Below are 22,147 nucleotides of genomic sequence, written 5' to 3'. Positions count from 1 at the left end.
CAGCACAGCAGAAGAAATGTCAGAAAGGGAGTTCAGAATCCATTCACTTTTAAGACTGTAGAAAGAAATTAAAAATAATGTCATAACTCCCATAAACAGTATTTATAATTAGTGAACATTATTATGATTAAATTAATCACATAGTAAATTGTAACTATGGAATTCTCATCTGATTGAGTTTTTTGTCTCCTTGAAATAACCAGAAAAGAACCCACCTAGATATTGTAATCACATTAGTATTTCTCAATATGTTGTGGATAGTTTGTGGCTAAATGGGTGAATTAATCATATTCTGGTAGTCAAGGTTCTAATGCCCTTGGGGCCAGGGTTGTAGCTCAGTGGTAGAGTGCTGGCCTAGCACATGTGAGGCACTGAGTTTGATTGATTCTTAGCACTGCATATAAATAAATAAAATAAAGGTTCATCAGCAACTAAAAAAAAAATAAAAAAAAAAAAAAAGTAAAGGACCAAAGTTTTTTTTAAAAAGATTCTAGCATCCAGCATGGACAAAACCTATGCTTAAAAATGAGAGACAAACATAACACGGGTACACCTACAATTTGCTAATTCTTTGAATTTGATTTTCTTAAAAACATTTCAGTCTCTGAATTTAGAAGGATAACTCTCTAGATCTTCTCCCCAGGTGTTTTAATTAGACAGAAAACACATTTTTCTGTGAAAAGATGAAGGAAAGCTCTCTATCCTTCCTGGCTCCAGGTCCCCACAACAAGAATCACTAGCTCATCATTCAAAAGAATGAACACTCATGGTTTAAAAACACTGCTCTGGGCACCTGAGACCAGGAGGAGTTAAGACAGACAAAGCCCTATTACAGGATGCCTCCTATAAAAAATTCATTTCATTACAATATACCTAGCACCTATATTCCTATCATTATATTTACCCATGTACATTTTTCAATAGTAGAAAAACTTTCCAATTAACTTTGGGGAAATAATACAACTATTTAAATAGAAAAACTCCCATTCCACCTTTCTTTTACACTTTAGTAAAAACTAACTTTATTTATTTGGGGATTACTACGTAGAAAAAATCTTAGTCAGCACTGCACAACATAAATCATAGAAGATATTGGGCATTTTCACACTTAACTTGAACTGATGTAGAATCTTAACTAAGTCAGTTTAATGACTACATTGATCAGATTACTCAGACAACTGAGCTGTATCTATTGAAGAAAAAGTGAAATGGTCCATCCCTCCTGATGCAACACATTAAGGTAGTAGGAAGATATCAAATATACTCAGTAGAGCAGAAAATATATATATGTACATATTACTGTCTTATTTTGCAAGCCAGACCTATAAATAGTAGCAAACACTGTTTATATTTTTCAATAAAACAAGTATTGCCCCATGAGACTTATACCTCAAATTAAAATTCAAGTGAGGATCAAGTGGTTCCATATTTTCCTATGGAGGGAAAAAGTTCAGAGGATAAAGGAAATGGAGTAGACAGCATTGTATTGTGTCTTTAGAAAGATACTTGATCTGTTATACCACAAATTCTGACAGAGAAATCAGAGAAGACTGGATTAGATCTAATTCCTTTAATATTGATACAAAATTAACTAAAGAAAATCAAACACACAAGGCAATTAGTCATGGTGCAGCATCAGTTCTCAAAGTGTTATCCACAGGGACTACCTTAGAGTCATTACCAAGTCAACACATTGGTAAATCTTACTAGTAAGCGAGAAACAGAGTAGGCACATTATCGGCAAAACATATTCCAAATGGTATGAGGTTTTCAAATGAAAAATTATTGCAAGAAACTTAATAGGGACAAATAATATTCTAGAAAATAAAATACATTAAGATAACTTTTTTCATTTTCTAGTAAATTAAATTTCCATTAGAAAGGCATTTAGGGAAAAATGTATTAAAAATAAAAGCCTTGAGAATCACAAAGTTGATTAGTTCTCAGTGTTTTTCCAACAAAGATTTTACTACTATTTTGCAATTACTGAGGACAAAGTCTTCCCTCCCATTGTTTATTTATGGGAGAAAATATAAATTTCAAGAATTTGTATAGTTTTAAGAAACTGTGATACTGAACCTCCTTATATTTGACACCAGTGACAGGGAAATTTACTGAAGCAATAAAGTTTCCTTATGATTTTTTAGCCTCCATACAAATAAGAAAATGCTGTTGTCTGTGTTACATTCATTAGCATTACCTGTTGGAATTTGCAACTCTATGACATTTTCTAACACTGGAGATTAGTAAATTATCAATTTCTCCCCAAATCATTTCTATTTCTTACCTATGTAGATATCTACTCAGTATACATCAGTATATAATACATATGCTAAAGGATATAGGTATGGAAATCTTAAAGATAGGATAATTTTATGACAACAGGAAATTGATTTGTTTGTTTGTTTGCTTCTAAGGATTTCACCCAGGGGCACTTTATCACTGAGCTATATCCCAAGCACTTATTGCTTTTTATTTTGAGACAGGGTCTCTCTAAGTTGCTAAGGGCCTCTCTAAGTTGCTGGACTGGCCTCAAACTTGTGATCCTCCTTCTTCAGCTTCCCCAGTGACTAGGATTACAGGCGTGTGGTCAGATGGAAGTTGATTTGTTTTTGATGAAGTAGACTATGGATCATAACATCCTCAACAATAAACCCTCTGTAATGTGAAAGCACATATTATTCTCTATACAAGGTCAATTCTATGAATTGTCTATGAATTCTTGGAGCTTTATCAGAATCTCAGTTGTTTTAAAAGGTATTAACTTAAAACAAGAAAACCAGTCCTAATTATTTTTTAAATAGACTAGAGAGTACTTTTAAATATGGGGAAGAAATTAAATTGAGTAACATTAATTAGAATAAAAGAAAATTATTGTTTAAATAAAATTTTCATTTATTGTTGGAGCAATAAATGAAAAAGAATAATCTTTAATAAATTAAGATACCAATTGTAACTGGATGTAGATAGGATTTTTTTTTGGGGGGGGGGCACCAGGGATTGAACTCAGGAGCATTTAATCACTGTGCCACATCTCCAGTCCTTTTTTGTATTTTTTAATTTAAAGACAGGGTCTCACTGAGTTGCTTAGTGCTTCACTAAATTGCTGAGGTTGGATCTGAACTCTCAATCCTCCTACCCCAGCTTCCCGAGCCACTGGGATTACAGGTGTGCACTACTGCTACTGCGCCTAGAGAATGCATATAGTTCTAATGAATTCTTAGACCATTCTCAAATAGTTTAAATATTCCTTTATTTCAAACTTTTAATTATTGGGACGAGGATTAATTAGTGTTGTCAGAAGCATATAGAGACACTGGATGCATTTGTCAGAGCATTCCACTGAAGCAATTCCTGAGGCAGAACAATCCCTCCAGAGAATTGCATAGAGGAAGGCGGGCATTAGGAGGTAGACCCAAGCCTTTCCTGCCCTTAGTGGAGCACACCTGTTGTCCAGTGGCCCCCCTGAGAGCCACCAGAGTGTGGTATCCATAGAGAGTAGCTCGAGAAGGCAGCAAGAATCAAACTCAGGACAAATTGCTCTTCTTACAGGGCAAATAGAGTCATCTATTCAAGATGATCTGGTGTAGAAAAAATAGCCCAGATGAGAGAGAGTGAACAATGTCCTTACACTTCTACTTATTTTGTGAATAAAAAAATATGGAAACAAAGGGAAATAAATTTTTAAGTGATACCCAAAACAAACATAAAGCATTGCCTGTGATAATATATTATCTAGCTATCTATCTTTGTCAAATTATTTAGGCCAAGAATGATGATGATAAACAATAATCATAAATTGCAGATTCAGTTTGAAGCAACAAAATCAGCTGGACTTGAAACAAATTAAAAGTCTGAGATGTATTTAATTGTGTTATATAAGAATAGAAAGTAATGGGTCAAATAGTTGGTTGAGAAAATACTATTAAAACCAAAGTCCAGGGTTCTACAATATGTAATAGTTATCCATACATATGTCTAACTTTCTGGGAATACATAGAGATAGGGCAAAACTTAAGGTCTAATGGAGAATCCATACACCTCCAAAAAAGATTCTTCTGCTATAAAGACAATGGAAAATTTTAATATGAAAAAATGAAAGTATTTTCTTTACGAGTGTGCATCCCTGGTTTAATCTGTATATCAAAACCATATATACATTAAAATTTTCATTTGAAATAAAACAACTATTTTTGCATTCTTTACAAACTCAAATATTATCAAGGTTTCTTTGAGGGGGAAATTTCCTAATGGTTGGTGCCCTCTAGTGGTCAAATACTTGAATGATTTATCTGATGAATGCATGTCCAATTTAGTTTGTGTGTTTGTGTCTGTGTGTGTGTATAGCCTCACATGTGTCTATTTAACAAAACAGTTCTTGTGTGTTAGCTACCATGCCAACACTATGGAAAGTTATAAAGAGTTAATTGTAAAAAATGTTTTTATTATGAATAAATACAATCTGTAAATAAGTGTTAGCAAGTGTTGTGTGAGTAGGGAAAATACATTATAAAATAGTATAGATAGCATTTTTTAAAACAGTAGAGTTCACCTAAAGTAATAATGCTTAATAAATACATACAAGAAAACTTCTTGAGGAAGAAATAGTGTTTTGATAATTTCAGTAAATGCTGGTAAATCTGTATTAGGCACACATCAAGAATCCTCACTTGATTAAAATTCCCTTTGATTATAAACATATTTTGTTAATAAGGCATTGAGAATATAGTAATTCGTATGAAAACGAGTTTTGTGAAAAAAAATTCCACCTTAAACAATGTGATTAAGCAAAATTAAATGTGTTCATTTTAAGTTATAACTTCTTAAGTTTTTGTCCAAATTCATTGTGAGTCCCTAACAGACTGAAATTGCACATATATCCCTATCTTGTTGGATCTTTGACTCCTTTTATAATGAAACACAGCATAAGTTTAATATTCTAGAGAACATATATTCAGAGTAAATTAGGCAAAATTTGAAAAGGAAATAATGTTAATTAAATATAAGCCAAACTGCATTTTTTTTTATCAATTTGATAAAATTTATAAGATCAAAAATTTATCATTAACTCCCTAAAAGAAATATTCTTACCATCTGGAGGAGTGAATATGGAAATATTTGACTTGGGTCCAACCCCTGCACTGGTTTCAGCAGCAACATAGACATCATACAGTGTAAATGGTGTTAGGTTAGTGAATGCAAATTTAAGGTCTTTTGTGCTATTATCCAAAATCCGACCTGCAAAAAAGCAGAAGATGCCTATGGATCATTTTTTTACCAAGTATGTAATCATTCTCATTTTTACATACAGAGCCAAGAATGACCAAAGTGTTAACCTATATACTAACATTTGTTATTATAATATTAAAAGTGAATACATTTTAAACATTTGGCTTTGATGCTACTTTAACTAAAACAATAGAAAGAACATGAAAATCATCCAGTGTTTAAAATTGCTTTTAAGTCATAAAATCGGTTCAATTACCATGTTATTTTGGACCTATTTAAGACAAACACCAGATTTTATCAATATAAAAATACCGACAGCATTTTATACTCAGTTTATTCAATGACAATGCTGAATATCTCATTTTCTGTAAGATGATATATTTTGAAAATATTTCTAGCTTACCTTCTGAAAAAATTTCCTGGAATAGTCTATCAGCAAAACTCCTTAAATCCTCAACGTTACCTCTGATTATTTCCTTCACCTTTTGCTCTAATTGAAACCTGGTTGTTCTCTAAGAACACTTGCTTCTGTTCTCCTCCAGCCACCCACAAAGAGTGGCAGTCTGTTTTTTCCCCCTACAGCTCACATGATTAGCCTTCAGGTATGAGAGATGTTCTACCAATTCCTTACTGCCTGACCTGGGACCACCCCTGCCACCTCCTTATTAAACCCCACAGCTTTAAACCTCACATAATCAATGACATCTCTGAGTCCTCCTCATCTTATTCTAAGTAGTTTAGCTCTTGATTCAGTGCTACCATTTTAATTTGTGGTGATTTTAATATCCTGAGAGATGATCACTAAATCATACTGACTTTCCCATAATCTATTTCTCCATCCTATCTCAGCTACTTCTTCTAGGACATAAATTAGCACCACTACCAATAACCACAAATCATCCATTATCTCAATTTCATGCAACTGATTCTGACCACTTTTCCCTACCTACTAGAACCAGAACCAACAATTCTCTAAGTCCACTGGAATTTCCACTTCAATCCATTGATCTTACTACTTATTTTATTTGTTTCTCATTTTGTTTAGTCTATCATCATTTGATGCTTTATCTAGCCTGGATGTCATTGTCAAATGAAATAACTACCTTATAGAAACACTCAATTTCCTTAAACTTCTCTTGTTGAAGGTAACTGATGAAAAATACAATACCATTTCAACTGACCCTATATTGTTTTCTTGATCCAATTCCTGGAATCCAAATGGACTCTATTCCATTTGACCAAAGGCCCTAACTTCTGCCTATGCAATCACTGTTCCAGTAATTCTCATCTTTCCTATTATTTTTTTTTCTTTTCAGCAAACAAACATGCTTCATTTGTTCCTAATAAAAAGAAATCTGTTGACTCTAATGGCTCCTACTCCTAATTCCACCTCCATTTGTGACTTCATTTTGCAGCCAAACTCAAAAGTGTTCTATATCTACTTTTCAATGATCTTCTCCCATTCTTTCTGAAACCATTTCATTTACCCTACATACTCCACCATAATTGCCCTTGCCAAGATCAGTAGTGATTCCATGTTGTTAACTTCCACAGTTGCTAAGTGCATCTTAAAATATCAGCCAGTCTCACAGAAGAAAGTTTCCCTTGGTGAAGTTGTGAAAAATAATATCAGATAGGAAAAATGTATCCAGGTATAAAGAGAGCTATCATTTTTTTAAGGAACTGCACATATTTCACAATTTTAGAAACATAAGTTACTTCAGGATGAGAAATAAAGGTTAGGTGCTTCATATCATAAAAATTTCAAAATGGAATGATTTGGAAATTTGTATCTTTTTTGATTCTTCCAAACAATGAAAATATGTGGGTTTGTGTTATTTCATCATTGTTTGAAGGAAACTTCTTTCACAGAACAAAAGGTTCTAAGATTAAGAAAAAATTTTAGTTTCCTTAATTTACTTCCCATAGTACAATATTTGAACCCCCTAAATTACTTCTAACAAGGGATGAAGTCTTGTTTGTTTTCAATGGAAATCACCTTATAGTTTCCCACATTTTTATTTTTAAAAGACTTCATTTTCAGAAAGGTTTTAGGTTCACAGCAAAGTTGAGTTGAGGATACAGAGAATCCCCATATAATTTTCAAAGCACTCATTGTTAGAAACAGATTTGTTATCCTAAGTAGAAATTTGATTTAATATAATCTAAGCCCACTGTTTCAAGAATGTAAGTCACAATCTTCTTGTTCAAATACTTGAAGGAACATAACTCCTCTGATGCTTCTTTTCTTGGGGAGTGGTCTCTGGTTCCTTTACCTCCACATGAATAGTGTATTGATACTTTTAGACTCACTTATGGTTTTAAGTAAAAAGTCCAAAGAATCTCACCTTCCTTGTTATTTTTTTATATTTGTCTCAGGTTTAAGGTTTTTAAAAGTTTCATACTAGTAATACATTTTACAATTCTTACTCCAAAATGTAAAAACTAAGACTTACCTGATGGCCCATATAATTCAACTCTATAACTAAACTTTCCTGTTACTACACTTGGTGGGTCCCATGAAATTGAAAAGGACTTTCCTGTGACATTGCCCGCCATACAGTTTTGTGGTGGTCCTTCAGGCACTAAAATAATTATGGAAAAAAATGAACATAATACATATTTAAAATAAAGGAATATCCTATTAAATACACACAGTAAAACATAAAATCAAGGAAAAAAATTCACACTAAAAGCAAAGTGCTTTTTAACACATAGAAAAAATAGAATATAATTAAAGAATTTGAATAAGACTTGCTGAATCATCAGACTAACTTCTGATATACAATTACTAATTTTATTATTATATGTGATTTCACATGTAATTTCATTCTTATATTCACTATAACATATTCATGGTAAATGCTACATTGTCCTTAAATGTATATACATGCATATATATCCTATTCTACAACATCTGAATATCTGCTGATGAACATCTTCTTTCTGTTGGACTCATAGGCAAAAGGGTCAAGAAAATAACCCTCACAATTTATTGACAATGATCTTTGCATTTTTGTACCAAAATCTGTCTTTTGTTCTGAGAGGAAATTTATAAGCTATAGTTACAAGATTCAACTATAATACTAGTTACCTACAAAAGTAATAATGATATTTTAAAATACCTTTTTTTCACAGATGTTTCTGCATCTTATTCTCTTTTAATTGAAATGAAACAAGTGTTTATTCAAAACAAAATTCTTGTTTACCAAATTTTATTTATGTGACACTAATGGTTTTTTTTTAATTTTAAAACAAGTAACAAGTACAGAAGGAGGAAAAGGTTTGATTCAAAGATGATTATTAAAATTAAGAAAAAGTATTTTCAAACTTATATATAATGGAAAATAATAGTAGCTGACAGCAATATCACTAGAAAAAATAGTGTATTTTTGTGAAATTATCCTGCTAATAATTTCCGTATCCACAAAAATTAACAATCATAACTGAATGCCTGTTAATATATTATGATATACATAATATATCAGCTATCTATTATGTACATGATATATAACTATATATATTATATATATCAATGTTATGATGATGTATGAGTATCAATGTAAACCTCAAATCATATCAAGCATCTACAAATGTAGACAATATGTATGCTCATGTGTAGATAATATGGTACTACATCAGTATCCATATAAACTTATATAAATATATTTAAGATATAAATACCCATACCTAAGAAATGTGTCCTCTTAGAATTTATTCAATCCTAACACCATTATTTAATCCTAACATCACAATCATACTGAAATTGTTGTTTCTATCTCCATTTTTCAGATGAGGAAACTGTACCGCAGAAAGGATATAAGTAGGCATGTATTTGAGCCTCAGCTTTTATTTGATACCAAATGGCAATCACATGCTAGCTCTGCTATTGCAGGTATTACCTCTACATTGGATAAAACCTATAACAGATTAAAGATGATTTAGAAAGGCAAAGTTGATTGTGAAAAAAATTGCTGAGGTCATAGAATGATAAATGCTGACCACTGGATCTTAGTTAGTAGCTGAGGAAACATTTATTTCCAATTTTTTTCTACATACTTAGTTTAGTACCATAATATAAAAGAATAATAAAAATTTTAGACACTCCAGATGGGATGTCTATTATCTATTATCAAAGGGAAAACAGTTACAGAAAGGTAAGGAAGGTTAACAAAATAATGTAAATGGAAAAAATGAAAGATTATTTTATAAATAATTTAAATATTTTTTTCTAACCAAATGAAATCATACCTGATTCTGGTGTTCTGACAATGGTACTATCAATATAACCTGCTTCAGTTGTAACAGCTGAAACTTCGAAAAGATAGGTTGTATACGGTCTCAAATGTGTCACTACAAAACTGATAGGCTCTTTCCACACAGAGCTGATCCTACTCCGCGACAAGGAGCTCCATGTATATGTGGTACGTGATGGAGGTGTGATTCTACCAAGTGTTGGAGAAGGGCTGGACGTACTCCACAGAAAAGAGTCACTATTTTCCTGGTGAATAAGATGAACACCAACAAGAAAATAATGTGATATCACTTGGTAAACACAAAAAATATCACTCCTGTCTTTTTCCTTTATACTACTACAAATACTGCTTTTCAATGTGTGCATTTGTGTGTGTGTGTGTGTGTGTAAGACATTAGATTATATACGGGAAAATCTGTTATATGGGAATTATATCCACTGTCTACAATTTTAGAGCACATCATATGTATTATATTCTTTACACTTTAATCTTTCTTATGAGTAGGATTTAAAGTGGTTTAAAATAAAGGTAAAACTATAACAGAAACAGTAGAAATGTTTAAAATTCATGTTAACAGTACAAAAGCCAAAACACTAAAGTAAAATTTTAAGCATTAGTTCTTAATAATTATCATTTTTTGGCCTTCCCCCCCACCCCTCCCACCTCTCTTTTCCCTCTATACAGTCCCTCCTTCCTCCATTCTTGTCCCACTCTCACCCCCCATTAAGTATCATCATCCGCTTATCAGTGAGATCATTCCTCTTTTGGATTTTTGAGATTGGCTTATCTCACTTAACATGATATTCTCCAATTTCAACCATTTGCCTGCAAATGCCATAATTTTATTATTCTTTATAGCTGAGTAATATTCCATTGTGTATATATATATATATATATATATATATATATATATATATACCACAGTTTCTTTATCCATTCATCAATTGAAGGGCAGCTAGGTTGGTTCCATAGTCTGGCTATTGTGAATTCATACATTGATGTGGCTGTATCTCTGTAGTGTGCTGATTTTAAGTCCTTTGGGTATAGGCCAAGGAGTGGGATAGCTGGGTCAAATGGTAGGCCCATTCCAAGTTTTCTAAGGAATCTCCACACTGCTTTCCAGAGTGGCTGCACTAATTTGCAGTCCCACCAGCAATTTTCCCCACATCCTCTCCAACACCTATCATTTTTTAATCATAAGTCCTCAAGATATAACACCAGTAAAACATGTTTAGTGTGACCATATGTGCATAGGTATATGTGTGTATATAAATATATCCTAAGTTAAAAAATAAATTTTGGGATTTCTACAAGCTATTTAAAACAAAAACAGTTTTGTTAAAATGTTTCTCCATCTTCAGTAATCACTGAAATGATTTTAGGAAAAGCATTATACTTTTCGAGGTTTCCTATTGATGATTAGAACCACAACAAATTCTTTTGTTTTGTTTTGTGTGGTACTGGGGATTGAACCCAGGGTTTTGTGAATGGTAGGCAAGTGTTCTACCACTAAGCTATACCCCCAGACCTAAAAACAAATTTCTTTCCCCAAGGATACACTACAAAAACTAAATCTACCTCGGCCAATTAAACCTTGCAAATTAAATCTTCCACATGTACTCTTCCCTCCTGACATGCAAATATACCACTTCTCCAGTTCTGTCTTACACATTTTCAGCTCAGGGAGTTAAAATGTGTGTCTAGTAGTATGAGTAATAAAGTAACACTAAGTATTTTGGTGAAATATACAGTATCCAAATGCTAAACGCTTGAAAACAGACATTCACCTAATAACTTCTGAGACACAGAAAGTGTTCCAAAATGCTTACATTACATTCTGGGAGTTTCCCAGTCAAGATGTCCTCTACTCTGACAGAGACGTCTTTCACTACCATCCCACTCCTGGCATGTTTGACACTAATCTTGAAGCTGGTAATTCTGCCATTTGGTTGCCGAGGTAAATACCAAATCAGGTTTACAGCTGAGTAGTTGAAGGCCTCAACTGTGAGATTGACCACCTTTCCTGGAGCTGGGGGAATGAGAGGGATTGAAGAAAGGGAATACCCTGTTACAAAATTTAGAATGGCATTTATATACCTTTGGGATGTTCAATTTCCTTGTATTATGAAATTAAATATAAAAACAAATTGGATAGTCTAGTTATGTGTAACTTCTAAACTTTAATTTGCCTTAACCCAAATTTTTTTTAAAAATCCACTTACTTCAGTATTACTGGACTAATACATGCATTGGCAAAATAGTTTAAACAAATATGATATAATATTCAATCCATAATTGTTTGTGAATATACAAACAATTCAGAAAAAAATTCTCCCCTAAATATTTTGGAATTACATATATTAATTAGATGTTGAATAAAGTGGCAAACTGAAACAATTACTCAAACATTTGCACCAGAAAAACACCCATCTGGACTGTTTATTAATATGTAGTACCTAACATCAAGTAGATACCCGACCAATATGTTGTGACTATTGTTGAGTTTTATATACCCTCAAAATTGACTTTCTCTAGAATTTTGTCATAGTTTACATTTAATCATTAATTATAATAATAATCTGAATACTATTTTAGTTGGAATGAGACCAATATGAAGCAAATATTAAGGAAAATGATTTCCATTAAATTAATGGTAAGATATATAAAACTGGGAGAGTAAATAATCAAGATCTTTCAGAACATAGAACAAATATAAGTCACTTTGCAAAGAAACCAAAACCAAACCTTAGAGGTAAAACAGTATGTGATGGTAAAGGGTGTCTAGTATCACGATGCCAAATAAGAGTTTAGGTTTGCAGTCTAGTGAACACCAGGAAATGACTTGTAAAGGAAAGCCACATAAATCATATGTGGTGTACTGGGAAGCAGGGCCTTATATGAACTAAATGTTAGTTAGTAGGAGGGAAGAAACTTGAAGATAGCTTCACTTTAGTGGAAAAAATAAAATACAAAAATTATTGGGAGTGATTACTAATGGATGAAATAATGGATGCAAATTTTTCTCCAAGAGGAATTGATAAAATGGGATCAAAGTTTAAGATGTGTAATGACAATATGGTAATTCCCTGATACTAAAGATTTCACATTCGAATTTCTCTGGAGTAGGTAAAAGATAATAGAACAAAAAGAAAAAGATGTTAAATATATGATGATGTGAAATTACAAAATTAAAATTTTTATCATGAATAGTAATCATCTTTAATATTTTTCTTATTTATATAATCTGTCCATATAAGTATTCCTGAAATATTTATAGATCAATAACAAATTATATGTGAGCTGACAAACAGGCCTTAGTAACAGTCATAAAGAACTAATCAAATGCAGACAAATTTGGAGTTTATAATTACATCTTTATCAAATTCCAAGGCAAGATTTCCAAAAGAGTGAATTGTAAGCATTAAACAGATAGACATCAATTAAATCTGCAAAGCAAAATCTACTGAAGTAAGGTATTCATATTAACTTGTTTTGTTTTTGCCTCAGTAAGACATATCTGATGTATTTTCCTTTGTGATTTCATGGTGTTTAAAGATTCATTCCAACTCTTTTCTACAGTTGGCAGCTCTTTCCCTATTTTAAATATTCTAGTTCCTACTTCTCAATTTTATGCATCAGAATCACATTACTTCTTGATTATTTATGGAGTGAATTTATTCATATTTATCCAATTAAAAATTTAATACTGAATTACCAAAGAGTTCTGTTTATATAGACTTCTCACCTGTCAGGTGCCTTAGCACACACTTGAAGGACATGTATGGACTGCAGACATACATATATACACAAGCATGTAGAAGTATCTCCAACTTTCAAAGTGTAATATGTACAAAACATGTCTTTTGAGTCATTAAGAACTTTAAAAACCTAACAGAAAGAGTTTCAAGGGTTTTTTGTTTTTTTGTTTTTTTTTGCATTTCTACTTAGATAACAAGGTGCAAAGTACTATTTTTAATATTTTTAAATCTAAAAGAAATTGTGCATTTACCTGAAATAATATTTCATGGGAAATTAAATGTTGAGTTTTTTGATCTTGTGAATGGAATAATATCAATTCAGTATAGGATCACTGGTTAATCTGTACTTTCCTCATAGAAAGACAAATGACTTCTAATTTAACAATTATAAATGCAGTTTATCCCATAGGAATCTTCCTCAAATTTGGGTTTAATTGAACATAAACAATAAAAACAGAAACTTGCAAGAAAAATATTGGCAATTGCTAATTTAATTGAACATCTTCAACTTAAAAAAAAAGGAAAAGCAATCAAGAGATACTATGTAATTGATCTAAAAATAAGCAGCAGGTTGGAAAAGAGACTCTTATTCCAGCATTATTTTCACCACATCCTAGAGTTCCTCTACTTTCTCCCAATCATCATTTTCCAAGAGAGTTAACATCTCTAGAAATTAGGCTGGTTAATGGAAGTATGAAATATACAGGAATTAAACTCTGTCAAATTGAAGTTATAATCTGTATGTCCCATCTTCTGCCAGGAACCAAGTCAAGATCAAATTAAAAAAATAAAACTAATTTTTATATCATTCAAAAATCTTTCCAATTATTTCCCCTAAAACTGAAAACAGATTTTTTTCTTTTATATCCTACTGCATACTTAATTTTAAAATGATACTTTTAAACATAAAAACTGGGTTGGATAGGATAATTAGCAATGAGGGGAAGATTCAGGATATTTTTCCATGACAGTGCTGACAGGAATTGCTGACATCAAATGTGTACTGTGAGAGCAGAGTCAAGCATAACAAGAGTCTTCCATTCAGTAACTGGAAAAATGGAGAGGTCTTGAGCTGGTTTGGTACTGCATGTCATGTGGAATGATATGATAACCATTAAAATCCATATTTCCAAAAATCTAATGTCACAAAATGCTTATAATTTGATATTTAGAGGAAAAGACAGGATATAAACTTATATAACTTGCACAAGCTAATTTTCATTAATGTACAGTCATATTGACATATATACTCATGGGAAGAAAAAAGATCTGCCAGAAATATACTAGAATAGTAATAGGGCTGTTTCTAGATCAGAGGACTATGGATAATTTTCATTGTGAGTTTTTATTCTTAATTTTAAAAACTTTCCAAAATAACACTTAATTGACCTTTAAAATCAGAACAATATGTATTTAGTGACTGAATTAACTATCATGAGCAACTAAAAGTAATTAGTAGCCATACTGTTGAGAATCGTATGCATTTGAGCATCAGATTTTGTCTATATCCCATTTACTTTAAATGACTAAAACTCATGACTCAATTAGTTCAGAATAAATAATTTAGGAAAATTACCACTTTCTGCAGTCTGGAAAAGAAAGGAATCACTAAATACTCCAATGCCAGCACTGTTTTCAGCAGCAACCTAAAACAAACCAAAAGGATTAGGTTCAAATTTTTGCTCTCCAATTAATCATAATCAGAAATAATAAAACTTAGACTTGTCCATAATGGAAAAATGCCCAAATGCTCTTTTCTTTAATCTTAGAATACTCCCCCAAGATGAAGGCAAATACTGAGCTATCCACATAGTCAAAATAGGAGGCATCATTGTCAACATTTTATAGATGAGGACACTGTCCAGAGGGGTCAATAACTTGCCCTTGGTGACAAAAGTATAAATGATAGAACAAGAACTGAGTGAAATATGTATTTTTTCCATAACTCCATCTTCACCCACTATATACGCTATACACAAGAAACTAGGATTATTTCTGTAACAAATTTAAAAGACCATGTATACCATAATCAAGTTTAGAGGTTACACTCTACTAGGCAAATAAATGCTGATGAAAACTATTTGTTTAACAAGTACTTAATAAGTATGTTTGATTAATAATTTATACTAAATATCCTAAATTTAAAAGGTGTACAAATTGGGCTGGGGTTGTGACTCAGTGGTAGAGCGCTTGCCTAGCACATGTGAGGCCCTGGGTTCAATCCTTAGTTCCACAAAAAATAAATAAATAAATAAATAAATAAATAGTTAAATTAATTTTTTTAAAAAGTGTACAAATTATTTTTAATGAATAATAGTTAAATAGACTTGAACAATGCAGTCAAATAGACAGTAGACTTGAATAATACAGTCACATAATATAATCAATAGTAGGCAGAAGAAAATGTCATAAATGAAAATACAACTCAAGTTTTTGCAAAATGTCATCACTGCAACAAGATGACCTTGGTTTAATTGCAGCTCTACCAAGTCCCAGATGAGTAACATTGGTCAGTTTACTTAACTATTCAAAGGTACATTGTTCTCATTCTTAAATTGGAATAATAAGGTACCTATGTCATAAGAATGTTCTAAGTCTAAGTGAAATAACACATGTAAAATACTTAACAGGGTTTCCCCACAGTGTTACTTATACTGAAGCTATCGAATGTACCATGCCAAATACCTTTGGAATTCTGCAATGGCTAACATTTATTTGAACAGAGTAAATGTCACAATGATGATTTATAAAGTGAGAGATGAAACAGACAGTAGGGGCTGCCCTATAGACCTGAAATAAGAGAATTCAAAGGAATAAAAATCCAACCTCCATAAAAATAGATCTAAGCAGAACTAAGTAAAATCGCCTTCCTCTCAACAATAGTTATTTATCTCACACTAAATATTTATTACACCCAGTGGCATGTTTTAAAATATAAGTTAACTTGAATATGTGCATGTTCCAAGAAAATATCTACATAATGTAATTTTCAGATGTAAAAAAGATTGCCTATTCTTTAACCTATGCTTCTGTGTGAAACAGCCATAACAATTTTTTTTATTTTGACTTCTGTATAAAAGTTTATTTATTTATTTTCTCAATGGGAAAATCCTATTCCAGGTATATGCTCTCCAGTTCAATCTTCTTAATTCCAGAAATAGATGTAGTCCCAGGAAGGAAAACTTTCTGGCAAAGTCTCTCCCATCATTTCTTCCCATCTAGGATGGGCATCTCAGTTATGTGTGATCACATACTTAAACAGCTTTCACAGATTTTCCTTTCGGTATTCAATTATCTTTAAGGCTCAAAGAACATATGGATGTTATGTTTAAATTTAGGAAGAAGCCAGAAGATATATTTATTCTTCATTATCCCTTGGAAATGTCGTAGATATTTCTTAATTGTAAACATTTTCATATGACCTTACTAATTTGGACTACTTTTTATGCTCTTTTTTATTTAGTATGCAATTAAGACACTGTTAAATTGCACATATTTAACACTGTAAAAAACTGAAAATTTCCATAACAACAAAAGACATAGTAAATGCTCAATAAATATGTTGAGTAGAGCAAAATTGAATTTATTATTTTTAGTAAAACTGGCTCTTTAGACGTTTTTAAACTATTATCCAAAATTTCAATAATAGATATGCAAATTCAAAAGGGTAAGGAGAAAAATAACAGAACTAACTTTAAGTTTAATCAAAAAGTACTATATTTTCAGACTAGCTCAGGAATAGCGTGCTTGCCTAACATGCATGAAGCCCTGGGTTCAAACCCCAGAACTACAAAACAGAGAGAGAGAGAGAGAGAGAGAGAGAGAGAGAAAGAATATTGTCATTTGTAAGGGCTGAATTGCTTAAATTAAACTTAATTTATTTTCCATAAAAGGCACTGAAAGAAAGCTTTTTAAAACAGATAATGTATATAAATGTACATATAAACTGAAATGAAAAGAGATTACAATATTAGACCAAGTTTTAAAATCTCAGGTGGGTGTTGAGCTGTTGACTCAGTCTGCCATTGTTCAGTTACTGCATTCAGATGTAAGGTTTGACCAGGTAGAAAAAAGCATCCTTTATTTTTAAAATGAACAAAATATTAAGTAGTTATTTATAAAAATAATTACCTTAATTTCATATGTTGTTCCAGGATTAAGGTTAGTAAGAAGAACTTCCAGACTGTCTGGTTTTGTCCTGACTTGTGTGTACACTGTTTGCATCCACGGGCATACCTCCTTATATTTAACGATGTAAGATATAATCCTTCCATTCGGGTTAGGTGGAGTGTTCCAAGAAAGAAGAATCCCAGCAGATCCAACTCTCTCCCCGGCTAGGAAGACTGGAGGCCCAGGTTCTATTTTTTTAAAAATTTTATTTTGTTAAAAGTTCAAACGAATATTCTATTTCCACCCAGAGAAAAAGAAAAGTATTTACAAATGTAAACTACCAAAGATCCCAAAGGTTAATATGCATTTATATTCCCTGGAACTCTGCTACAAAAATAAATAAATAAGTAAATAAATACTAAAAGCTTTGGGGAATACCAAAAACATTCCTTTATAAGAATGCAAAAAATGGAATGCTACTAAATACTACATGCCAAATACACCTTTGATGCCAAACCATTTTTAAAAGAAACTTAACTAGATGCAAGGCTTATGCACAAGAACCAAGCAAACAAGAAAAAGTCTTACAAACCAAATAATCCTTCCTGAGCAAGAGTACTGAGCTTATTTTCATGGCTCTGTATTATTTAAATGTTACCATTAACAGTCTCTGATCCATTTCACAAACAGGTATAGAGTAATTATCTTTGCTCTTTGAAAGTAAAGGAAGCTAAAGAACCAGAAGAAAGCAGGTTAACAGATCACTTTCTTAAGTTTCCATTTTGCTTTAATTATTCTAAACTGTTTGCATGCATATAACATTCAAACTACCAATAGAAGTTTATCCATGCAATTGAGTTAGACTGACTCCAAATATTTCATTAAAAAGTGATTTTAAAACATATACTCACTTGTAACATTCGTCACTGTTCTACTAACAGGTGAGCTATATGTTGTAGCAGAAAGAGAAGAGATGGTTGTGTCATACCTCGTATCAGGAACAGCATTGGAAATATCAACCTAGAATACCAAAACCAAATGATTATATTAAAATTATTCCTGAAAAGCAAGCTATAATAATAAATCTATTAATACCAAAAAGTTAACACTTCACCATATAACTCTGCACTGCTTAAAATATCTCAAAACTTCCATATTATTGTAAAATATAAATTTGTTATGTCATGTAACTATTTACCAAATAACATAAAAAACAAATTTCCAGAGCATACTGAATCATCAAAGCCTAAATCAGTATTTCTATCTATCCCAGTTCATTGTTTCAAGGAACAACTATTTAAGTCTTTTAAAAATCTACAACCTGTTGCTCATTCCTTGCTTTTAAGAGTGTATATGAAATACCTGTGTCTCTGAAGTTCCAATAAAAAGTAAAAGAAAAATGATAAGAAAATCCATCATTATTACATTTTTTCAGGCGGTACAATCACATTGATGGCTCTAGAGAGAAATGTTGCCTGCATTAATGATTTAAAGACAGATCTTCCTGGCAAGTACACAATTAATGAGCCTGGATTACTCAATAGCTCTGCCCTTTCTTTGTTAAACTATTCATGATCTCTTGGATGGCTGGCTGTAGGTTCAGGGTAAACTTGAAAAAAAAAAAAGAAAAGAAAAGAAAGCATAGCTGTTGCTAAGGTAACAGTCAACCAATGCTGAAACTTACACTCATCAATTCAACATCAATGTTTTTGTCTTCATCTTATGCTTTTAAAAACACTCCAAGGAGTAAGTTTTCATGGTGGATGAGTTTCATAAAGAACTTTCCTACTATGACCAAATATAAACATAAACAGACTGGCCAAATACAATAATGAAAACTATACCTGATATTCTCCACCTCCAAGATCTTTGATAGTAACAAAGCCACTGTCAGGAACAAGATCCACATGATACCTATCCACATAGCCGGAGGGTCGGCTCCAGCACAGAGAAAAGTACCATGCAGAAAAATTGAAGGCTTTAAGTTTCTCAGGATTTTCCAGTTCTGACACTGAAAAATAGTGGTTTAAAATAGAGTTATTCTAAAGTTTCAAAAAAAATAAAAATCAATAGTCTGAGGCTTGGATTCCAAAATAATCAAATATTAGAAAGCAGTACATCCTTTAAATGATCTCTTTGTGTATCTCTAACAACACCTAGTTTCTAAGTGTAATGATAAGAAATAATATATCAGTTTATGTATCTATTCCTAGGATATGCCTTACTTGTTAAAATCTGTTGACCATTTTTTAATTTTATTCTCTAATTGAAAAATTGAATAATTTTAAGACAAAGTAAATGCAAACTATCCAATTAACTGGATATTTACCAAACAGAAGATAGTTGGAAAATAATGGCCAAAATTCACAAAAGTTTTCAAAGGTAATCATTTCTGATAAACATTTGACTAGGAAAAGGCTAATTTTCATATTGGAAATTAAATACAATAGTTTTAAATGATAAGTACCAATTGTTCTCAACCTAACTATTTCTACCTTTGCCTCTACTGTTTTTCAAAATTTTGTTTATGCTGCCTGTACCTCCTTAAAGGGTGTTTTCCACATAAAGTTCCTCTGATTGGTTCCAAATGAGTCAGGCTTGCACTCTGCCTTATCTTTAGTACAGAGAGAGACTATGAAGCCAAGCATGTGAAAACATGCCTGATACAGACCCAATCTAACAGCAAAAGAAAGAAGTATGGAATTAATCATTGAAATCCACTTATTTTAAAACTCTACTACAAGAGATTTGGCAATGGATATAATAGAAAAAAAAAGATGTATATTTCCTAAACAAAATTGATAGGGCACATTATAAAAACAAATTAACATAATCAGCCAATTTCTTGGTATTTTGGAGGGAATATTTTGAAACGTTTTATTTTCTTTGACAAGTTCACCTAATGCTTATAACATATAATGTCCTTAGTACCTAAATCTGATACCAATTGTTTACTGTTCACTCCAACGTTCTCAAAGATAAAGACATTCTCTTGGCACCATCCCCAGATTTTCCATGTAGTAGGCACTGCAAGTTTCCTGGTAACTCTTTAGGAACATTGTAAACCCAAATTAAAGATCAAAGGGGTATCCAGTTAGTTCCTTTTTTGTGCATAGCTACTGATTTTTCTTTCTAGATAATTCTGCACACAAACGTATGTCCTCTGTATTCTCAAGTCTAAGAGAAAAGAGCTTGATTCTCCTTACCAGCCTACATTGAAATAGATAAAATCTACCGTGACTGACCACTCCAATCAACTACTGCTCCCAGGGACTGATTTACGTGAAGGTTAACATTTTTTCATGAATCCCAGAAAGTAATGTCTATGAAGCTTTAAACAGGAAACTATAAAATAACTGGAGGAGACTTTGGAAGAAAAAAGAAGATGCAAGAAGTGAAAGTCTGGTTACTGAGATGGTAGTGATATGGGATGTGGTTTCCTAGGCTGTGGTTTAAGATTACAGTGAAGGATTCCTCGCTAGGAATGAAATGTGTCTCAACAAGAGGAAGAATATATTTGTCTGGAAATTTGCCAATCTGATTAAGATGAAAAGTCTGAAAGCTCCCCAGGATAAGTAAAGACCTTTCTAAGCACAGTGGATAGAAGCACTAGAAATGGAAAAAATTTGGAATAACTGAGGAAAGTCAAACTGAGTTTCTAGGATTAAGCAAAAAAGTGACACAGTCTGGTGATCATGTAGACTATGTTTAAAGATTTTTTTTTCCTAAATGCAATGATGGAAAGTCACTGAAAATTTTTTTAAAAATTTTTAAAAAGAAAAGCAATCCGACACATGCTTTTTGTTGTTGTTTTAAAAGATCATTTTGGAATATATGAATTGGAGAGAGACAAAAATGGCAACAAGGGGCCAATGATTTTGCGATAGTCTAGGCAGAGAGGTAGAGGAGATGTAGCAAAGCCAAAGTCATTATTGAGGAGTGCAGTTTCCTGCTTATGAATTTGAAGACTCAATTAATTGAAAGTAGACTCCAGAACATGTGATGTACTCTTCATAGAATTGAATGGCCCTAAAGGCAGGAAAATACAGAGGAAAAATACTACTCTGAACTTAATTGTCAAGAACCAATAAAATCATATCATAAAGGGGAAATATCCAGAGCTTAAAGAGAAAAAATATCATATTCAATTCAATTAGGGCAAGGAAAAGGAATTCTACACATAGGTAATTTTGAATTTTCTAGTAGCCATATTTAAAGAATAAAGATAAACATGTAAAATTCATTTCAATAATAAATCTCCTTGAAATTAGTATGTCAAAAGCATTATTTCACATATGTCAACATAAAATGGTTTCATGATCATTATCTATTTCCTATGTATCAACACTGTGAGAAGCTTTGAACATTACATTTAAATCTTGCTGTGATTTCTATGATTATTTCTGGACATAATAAATACTACAACTGATAATGACATACTCTGCATAAAGGCATACAAAATAAAAATTATTAACCTTTAATAAGTTAATGGTGCAAGGCAAACTGTGCTAACATTTTGATATCTTTGATATATTTTTATGTAACATTTACAACAGTTTCACATACAATATCTGTCGTTACTATTTAAAACTGGGAAAACTGTAAAACAAAGAATTTAGGTAACTTCACCAAATCTCATGCAACAGGTGAATATCAGAATGAGGATTTAGACCCTGGAGTAATGTTGTCGAACTCTAGTCACTATGATAGCTGTATGATCTCTAACTTTCACAAAGTAGCTAACAGCAGCAGATCAAAGGATCCTAAATGAAGTAATTAACATTTTAGGAAGAC

General features: G+C 32.0%; 1 protein-coding gene across 5 annotated transcripts in view; it reads right to left on the bottom strand.

Moving 5' to 3' along the window:
• Positions 1 to 19,794, bottom strand: part of PTPRQ (protein tyrosine phosphatase receptor type Q) — a 216,113-nt gene extending 196,319 nt beyond the window's left edge. For 3 of the 5 annotated variants that reach the window (XM_079140697.1, XM_079140699.1, XM_079140698.1), the window contains exons 1-9: positions 19,683 to 19,794; positions 19,198 to 19,364; positions 18,265 to 18,373; positions 17,375 to 17,601; positions 14,820 to 14,889; positions 11,315 to 11,514; positions 9,481 to 9,730; positions 7,686 to 7,814; positions 5,092 to 5,238 (exon numbers count right to left, since the gene is read on the bottom strand). In XM_079140697.1, coding sequence (XP_078996823.1) covers positions 5,092 to 5,238; positions 7,686 to 7,814; positions 9,481 to 9,730; positions 11,315 to 11,514; positions 14,820 to 14,889; positions 17,375 to 17,601; positions 18,265 to 18,373; positions 19,198 to 19,364; positions 19,683 to 19,782 — 1,399 coding nt within the window. In that variant the 5' untranslated portion in view covers positions 19,783 to 19,794. Of the gene's footprint in view, positions 1 to 5,091; positions 5,239 to 7,685; positions 7,815 to 9,480; positions 9,731 to 11,314; positions 11,515 to 14,819; positions 14,890 to 17,374; positions 17,602 to 18,264; positions 18,374 to 18,715; positions 18,853 to 19,197; positions 19,365 to 19,682 lie in introns of those variants that run through there. The other 2 variants (XM_079140701.1, XM_079140700.1) reach the window with 2 other exon arrangements.
• Between the last annotated feature and the right edge of the window lie 2,353 nt (positions 19,795 to 22,147).

The sequence above is a fragment of the Sciurus vulgaris genome (assembly GCF_902686455.1).
Source record: "Sciurus vulgaris genome assembly, chromosome: 5".
Taxonomy (NCBI): Eukaryota; Metazoa; Chordata; class Mammalia; order Rodentia; family Sciuridae; genus Sciurus; species Sciurus vulgaris.
The sequence above is the reverse complement of the archived record's forward strand: the minus strand, read 5'-3'. Positions and strand labels throughout refer to the sequence as shown.